Here is an 8,885-nt window from a genome sequence, read left to right on the forward strand (position 1 = left end):
CGTACCAACGAAATAATCAATAGAGAAAATTGTTTAATTCAGTTACACGACATAATGAAGTGATTATATAAAAATTCTCACCTTTCACCTTGACTTTACCATCATTAAAATTTTTTATGTATTAGTATACTAGAATATTATATGTAGTTAAAGTAAATTCCATTAAGCTGTATTATACTGTTGTGTATTTAGCATACCTTGACCTTCATTTATGGATACTTTTAACTAAACGATACATTTTGTGGGGTAATAAATTTATGCATAAATTGTTATTATTGTAGGTTTTAGATGATCAGCTCAACTATATTTATGATAATTATTGTAAGATGAAGAGTTCCTTCATCCGTAGACTATATGATACAGGATTATAAACACACTATTTGAGAAAAGTGACTTGCAGATAACTATTAATGCACTCAGTAATGGCCACATTGTATCTATATAATACAGTCAGGACAGTAAGAGCTAAAGAAACATATCACTGATTACTACTCAGTGAATATTCAGTGCAACTATCCTTGTTCTACATAACATCAGTCGCAGCCAGAATGGCTGAGTAATAACACTATTGATTACAACTGGGTTGTGAAATTTGCATCCCACATAGAGTACCATTCCCATCAACATTGTAGATACACCTTGCTGACATGTGCCAAATAACATTAAATTTAGATTTGGAGCTTTCTATAGCTTATCTTTTACCACCTTACATTAAGATATATTTTATTTCTTATGTTGGATTAACATGCGTTGGCACAAATTCATAGATGATCGGTGATAATCACTGACCAATACACCAAGAGACCTATGTTCATATTTAAGAAAGAACACGAATACTTCTTTAATAATTTAAATATTTCCTGATTAATGAACTTCGAGTAGTAAGAAAAAATGCAGATTCAACACATTCTACTGATTACCCATCGACCATTCAATAGGTTTTGTATAGTATGCTAAAGAAATTATTTGAAAACTGTATAAAGTAAGGAGACAAGTTAAAATAACACATGTATTCATATGAATCATATTTGTTTTCAACAATGAAACAATTATGTCCTTCTCATCATATATTTTTTCTATCTAGTAATTTGACGACAAATTTGTAAAGTTTATTCAATAATAATAATAATAATAATAGAAATAGAAATAATAATAATAATAATAGTGATACATGGGCTTTAATCATAACAATCGGTGTTGCATTCCTTTCATAAACCAAAACAATATAAATTCACTTTTTGTTTGCTTGTATCTTCTTATTGTTGTCTAGGACTGCAATTGATCAGTCTCTGGTTGGTATATGTGCATTCTGTGCGTATTGCCTTAAGTCACAAGCTTTATAAGCAAAGACGGACAGTGGTTAGCAGTGGAATCCAGGACGTGCGTTCCGTTTTACTTGGGACTTGTCAGCTGGATGTAACTGCATCCCAGTGTTGATGTTCACGCACAGTATAAATTTATTTTACGTTTTCAACATTATTCAATCTATTTGCTCATGGAACTATTTTTTAATATCTATTCATCTTTTTACGTTTTAGACTAAATACTGTCATTGCTTATATTCAATAAAATAAAAGGATTAGTTTGGTGTTCAGTTGAGCAGTTACATATTTGAACAATTTTTTTACTACGTCTTGTTATAAGGTTTGTCAACTTATATTTATAGCAGAACCACTAATTGTACGTTATTTTGTTTGAAGACGTTTCAGCAGAGAAAATTTTCTGGACGACTATTTCATTTATTAGAGCTATAAAATTATATTTAGTGTTACTTTCTTTTACATATAGTCTATAACAGTCTATGGTATAAATAGAAAACTATTGCGTCACTAACAGAGGTAATAAAGTCAGTCAGCATTTAAAGTTATTCAATAGTCAAGGGGTAGTATAAAAGTTGAGTGATATATAGGTGTTGTTAAAAATCTGAAGAACAATAGTATCATAACCTAAGACTTGTATGGCCAAATATGTCCAATGGTATCGATCATCCCGCGCTCATATAGATTACCGAAAGCACATAAACTTGGTTTACCGTTACATCTTATTTTGGACATGTCTAATTCACCATACAACCGAATTGCCCAATGACTGGCTGGAAAATTGGAACCACTTAGAAGGCAAATATCTAAATATTTTGTTCATCATAATTTCAATTTACTGATAGTATTAAGAATACTAGTACTTCCGATAAACTCATGTTCTCACTTGACGTTAGTTCTCTGTTCACCAGCATACCTTTAACTGAAACTATATGCTACATATGTGATTTGATTGATTCTAACAATAAAGATATAGGCCTACCGACTGACAACTTGAAAGAACTATTGTTACATTACACTTTTAATTTCCAATTCAGGTTCAACAGTGAATTATCTAAACAAAGAGATGGGATCGCAATGGGGTCTCCATTGGGCCAAATCTTAGCAGACTGTTTTATGTTAAAGTTGGTAAACAACCAACTTAGCTGGATCATCAATCGATTTAATCTATGTATAAGATATATGGACGACACGTTTAACAGTGGACAAAAATGGAACGGCCAGCTGACCAATTTCTATAGCTGGGTTCCACTAAGCAGAAAGGGGAATCTTATTCACTCTCTATGTTATCGAACACATTACACATGTAGTACTGAACGCATCGACAAAGAACTTGGCTATTGGCTTTCATCAACTTGCTCTATCCATGATGTAAGTGAGATGACTATTTGCCTACCAAAGAGCGGCTGTACAATGAAAAAGTCGGTGCTCTGTTACCATACAGCTGTAAAACAAGGCCCATTACACTAGGATGTATATATAGGGTGGAATGTTACTTGATAATAATGGAGCCCCCAAATGAATATTGTTCAGGTTAAGTGTAAAGGTTTAAGTAGAAGTTGCAGATCAGTTGATAAATTTGTAGAAATACATCACTACGTCAGTGAGGGGCAGATCATGGATACCCATCCTGACATACAGTGCTGACTGGCATAAGATTAGTTTCAAAGAAAGCCACCAAATGAAGACTTATCACTGCTTCACGAGGTTACTGATTGTTGACGTGAGAAGCATGGGAATATGTAGGCTTCGCGGCTGAGGCTTGATCTGAAATCATCATCTATTGTAGAAAACTTTAGCAGCCCTATATCTAAATTCAGTTAGATCGTGTGATGATCCTATTGAAATACACATTCCGCCAACCCTCGTATAAAATTATCAACTTAACTCGCGTTAGTGAATAACGGAATTAAATAAGTCTAGTACGAAAATGAAGTTTGAATGCATATATTTCATACGATCGTTGGTCTGAACAGACAATCAGAGAGACGGAGCGAAGGAAGCGGAGAGGAGCGAAACTAAATGACGCGCAGTGGAGAAGGAGAGTGAGACAACTCAGTTTAGCTAAGCGTGAATCGATATTTATAGTCAAACAAAAATAAGTTACAAACATGTGATGAATAGGATAAGAAGTGCACACACAGACGCTCATATAAAGACAGTCAAGGTTGATAAGCGAATAATCAACAAGGTCAAAATGTGACTCAAGAAGAACGGATAAATTGGGCTGTTCGGAGGCTTGAATAACCTATGTGGGCTAGACTTAGCAACCGACACTACAAAACATTTAGTGACATAGTCTAAAACAAGTTGTAGTCTTTGTTTTTTATTATACTTCAAATTGATTACATACGTTGCATTCTGCCTTTCATACTTTTCGAAAAACGTTTCTTATTTTCCCACTAAAATTGACTTCAATGCTTTCCATTTTATTAATTTCTAGTTTCCGTTCTGATTTAAGACATGGGATCTTGAACCGATACACATTTATAATAGGTTCTCTATACTATCCACAACTGTGGTGTGCGCTACTGATGCCGATAGATATAAGTAATATATATCATCAATCGTAAGTGAAATCCCTGGAGGCAGAAGGTTAAGAAGATCGAAGAAAAGACAACGAGAACAAAAGATGATAAGTGCGGAAGCGAAGGGACAATAAATTTTGAGACGATTGATATTTTGCAAATAAAGTATTTAATGTAAGGTTCTCAGATTTTACTAAGAGATTTTGTAATTTCGTATTCAAATACATACTATTATCACCACTGGTGTTCTCGTTCTGTACATAACTGACATGATAGACTACAGATCTACCAATTTTTTTAGATTAACAACTCACTGAAGACAATTGGTGAACGGTTGCTCAAACTTCGTGGATTGGTTGAAGTTAGACATTAACAAAATTGGATGCCGGTTCAGTGGTCTATCGGTTAAGTGCTCTGGCGCGAGACTGGTAGATCCTGGGTTCGAATCTCGCGAGGTGGGATCGTGAATGCGCACTGCCACTGAGGAGTCCCATAATAAAACGAAACGGCCGTCCAGCGGTTTCAGGTTTTCTCTGGTGGTCTAGCTTCAATTGACTCATGATTTCAACTATGAAAAATATCTAATACAATATAAATTACCTAACAGGAGGAATATAAAAGCAAAATTATATATGAACTATTAATTATTTATTAATTCACCATTAACAAAATGAATATTTTTAAGCTAAAGAAAATTCCTTTGTCATTATTAAATCATAATCATATACTTAAGTTGAAATCATTCACGATCAGATCATCCAGTTTTGAAGGGTTATTGGTGTAATACACATCATTCAATAAGTTGCATTCATTTCATTTAATTAGAACAAAATCTAAAATGTATGCTATGTAGCTTTATTATTCACGGTGTAAATTGTAGCTAAATATTCCTCTCTTTGTATTATTATCATCGAAACAAACGAGTGTTTATTACAATTTAATAATCATAATATCACTTCCAGAATATTCACATGTGATAAACATACAGGCCTATTCTAATATGTGTAACATACAATAATCGATTTTTTACCAATAACACATCCCATCACAATAGATAGATTATATTCCATATAAAATAGAATTGATTATTTTAAATTACTCATGACTAAATTTGATCCTATTCCAGACTTACATTTATAAGTTTAGTTGAAATATATATAGACTGGGTCATTATTTATCACAGTTACACTGGTTAAACTATGGAGAATCACTATTTAAAATCGAATGAAGCAAAGTTATATTTAAACAATTCTACCCTGTTAACAAAAGGTATACAAACTATTAAAAAAGAAGAAAACAATTGTAATGTCAATGATAATAACAGCCTAAATTCAGAAATAATCTCCGTCAGTTCTGTAAGTTTATATTGGCTTATTAAAATCCTATTATCTTTATTCAAAAAGGATATTAACAGCAGTTGTCCTGTTGATTACTTCACTCTTGCAGAGACTGGTGAATTTTCCGAGATTATGAAGCAAGACATTATGGTATTTCAAATATGTAATAAATTTAAGTCAATTTAGTTGCCTTCACACTTAATTTCCAATCAGGAGACTATTGAGAGGAAAAAGTATTCTGAGAGGGAGATTACTTACAATGTAAGTTCTATTGTTATAATCTTACTTTTACTTTCTTTCCTGTTAAATAAGCTCTTATTACGTAGACTAGTTGATGAATATCTTGACAGGAAAATCACTTACTCACACCAACCAAAGTATATACTGGGTGTTCTGAAATGTGTACTGGAGAGGAATTTCCCTGAATTCAGTGATTCATTTCATCGTGAAAGAATATGCGCTTATCTGAAAGCATGCAGACGTAACGCCAAAAGAAAGAATGGTGAACCGTATGTGAGAATGAGTGCACGTTATCTAAGTTCTGGAAAGGCGTCCAGTTTGGCTGAAACAATTTACCTGAAAGAGCACAGTTATTTAAACAATATGATTTCAGTGAGTGATTATCTGTAGAAATGAATAATGACAATTTTAGAGTGCGAAAGACAATAAGTTGGTTGCGCAAGCAGCACCGATGAGTGGTTATCATGAGATCACTGAAAATGAGATCCAAAACACAAACAAGCTCATTCATCATCAATTACAATTACATGAATCTCATATCCAACAGGTTGACCCACAAATTACCACTCACACGACGAGCTATAATGATGACAATATGAAGATTAACAACAGTTATGATATTCCTGTAAATTCCGATGAAGAGATTCCTACTTCATTGAATTCTGCTTCTCAACAAGTGAGTGAATTCATTAATATCTGCCTATTTAATTATGATGTATAGAACATAGATGGAATTGCATTTGTGAAATTACTAGAGCAAACAGCTGAATTTCTTCAACTAATAGCCAATCGTCTAGATGCTGGTCAAGAAATGTTTCCCTAAAATAAACTTAATAATGTCGAATCATAAACTGTATAATTTAGATACATTATTTGTTCATGATGTTCATACTCTCTTTTGAAGTGTTTAATTATTACTGAAGTTTGCTCGTAAGCAAATATTCTTTTTTTAAGCACTAATACTGTCGTTTCTGTAGGTGTTACATTTCAGAATTATGTAACGGATTTTAGCTAAACATAATCAACGTAGAGCCTAGAACAAAAGTACATTACTCCAAGCTGCGACACCGCGTTAGCATGATGAGATAAAATTGGTCAAATGAATGACAAATGAGTAGAAATAATGTAATAGCAATCGTATTCAGACATACTAAACATTGAGAATATGTTTTGGAAAGATGGAATGAAAACCCATATACAAAAGAACGCTGTAACTGAAGATTAGGAGTGAATGTATTTGCTCCATCATGATTGATTCTGAACCATCTCACCCAACGTATATAACGATTTTACTACTTACAGGTCCCGCACTTTGACTGTGTGAGGACTAGTTAAACTAGTCAGGAGCCAAACCGAAGAAGGCGGGTCTTGGTTCGAATCTGTGATCCAATAATTGAAAGCAAGAAATGACTTAATTCCTTAATCACCATTCAAAGTAGTGGGAATACGATTAGTGTTACAACAAATGGTCGCAGTCATTGATTTAGAATCACGTATTTTTTGAAACTTTTTGTCAGATAATATAACATTAAAATTATGACTTGGTTTATATTTTATAGACCACTCGATAATAACTAATGTCACGTTATTCAGTCCTTGATTTTAATCGGACCTTATTGATTAAGTTGCAATGTGACTATTTGATCAAGCAACTTAACACTACAGTACAATTTTGTTTAATGTTAACAGATACGTTTTACGCACATGATAATTAGTAACATTTGTGAAAAAATTAGTGATTTATCTAAAATTCGGTCAAAACATTCAAATAAATTTGGCTCAGACTTTTGCTATAGTTAGATTTTAAACAGTAACTTGCAATAAGCCGCGAACCGTCAGACTTATTTTTTCTACTCGTTGGGAAATATTACAAATACATTATCTTGTTGTCTCGATGAAAGGTTGAACTGTATCAACAATTAAGTCATTAGTAAGGGAAAGTCTCTTTTTAACAGGTAAGTTAAAAGTAATAGGGAAAAAACTGACAGCAATCTAATTAGCAAAGGTATTAAAAGGATGAGCTTGCTTTTGTCAGATGATTGTTATTAATAACGCAGGGTTCATTAAGTTTTTTAACTTGAGACGGTTGTTTATGTCACATAATCTCAACTAGAGAACTACTGAAAGCCATTGAGGATTCGACAACTGTCTAATTTTGTAAGATTAAATCAGCTCATTCACCAGATAATAGGGTATAGGCCATACTCTAATGATACTACGTGGTTGACCAAACCAAAGTAGGCAAGGCGGAGTTCGAACCTGGGACTTGGTGGTTGAAAGTCGAACAGCTTAATGACTATGCCACTGCTCCACACTTAGCATGATACCATAGTAGATCTATGATCTTCTAGCTAAAATAATTTCATCATCATCAAAGGTAATGATTGTGTTTCAAAATGTATACAAATTTAAAGATTACAAACACCAGTGAGGAAGATAAAACGAGAAAAAAGCTCTAGTCTTCGCTTCAGTTATACGAAAAATGTTATTTTTTCATAATGACTAATTTTTGTTTTGCTAAGAAACCAAAGGACACTCAAATCATCAATACAATTCCAAAATAAGTATCCCTTCATTTGATGAATATGACAGAGTACACATCTATAATTAGTCAACACAAAAGGTTGATACCTGTCAATTATAAGTATTTACATATTAATATTGAGTTAGGTTTTAACACTGCCATGTTTTAGAGAATATTATAGATTCTAAAGCAAATAACTTACATACACACAACCTTATTATTATTAGCAGTAGATTGCTTAAAAAATATTTCATATATCATAATAGTTATACCATCTCTATTATCCTAAGAAAAAGTCCATTTAAATAGAAAATATCACTCACAATCGATTGATCACTGGATGGTGATCAATGTCATGCGTGTCAAGTCCTTCTTAGTGCTGATCGAATGCTATCGATCAAGTGGTAACGTCTCTGACTGTGAAGCTGAGTGACACGGGATCGAATCCGTCAGGTAGCACCAGTTCCCTCAAGGTTACAGGTACAACTTGCTGACGAGTGCCAAGTAGCACGAAACCCGGGTCCAGGGTTTCTTGTTGACCACCTCCAACCACCATTTTATCTTAGAAAATATCACTATTTACGAAGAAGTAATAGGTTTGTCAATGAATTTATTGAAAAAAGATGACTTCTCTGAATTGTTTTAAGGTTATATATGGAGAAAAGTGGAAATTATTAAGTGGTTTACATTTTTAAAATGAGTATATATATGTGATAGGAAAATCAATCACTAAGGGCTTGATTGTTGAAATAGTGAAATTTAAGATAGTACAAATCAAGATTGGTATAAGCTGATGAATTACTATAACACGAAAAGATGAATAGTAAACAGTTCAAAGAAACAGAAGTCTATGTATTTATAGAAAGCACTAAACACAGAACATAGTTCGAATAGAAGGAATGAATTCGTGGAATCAAAAGTGTAAAGTTACATTGAA

General features: G+C 33.1%; 1 protein-coding gene across 1 annotated transcript; it reads left to right on the forward strand.

The window, feature by feature from the left end:
* Positions 1–5,046: 5,046 nt before the first annotated feature.
* On the forward strand, positions 5,047–6,247 carry Smp_155860 (hypothetical protein; the record flags this gene model as incomplete). The annotated part of the gene is given in 7 exon segments (XM_018797129.1): positions 5,047–5,202; positions 5,251–5,334; positions 5,371–5,445; positions 5,497–5,800; positions 5,837–5,850; positions 5,855–6,100; positions 6,146–6,247. Coding segments are annotated over 7 exon segments (981 nt in total).
* Between the last annotated feature and the right edge of the window lie 2,638 nt (positions 6,248–8,885).

The sequence above is a fragment of the Schistosoma mansoni genome, chromosome 4 (genome assembly GCF_000237925.1).
Source record: "Schistosoma mansoni strain Puerto Rico chromosome 4, complete genome".
In the NCBI taxonomy this organism is placed as follows: Eukaryota; Metazoa; Platyhelminthes; class Trematoda; order Strigeidida; family Schistosomatidae; genus Schistosoma; species Schistosoma mansoni.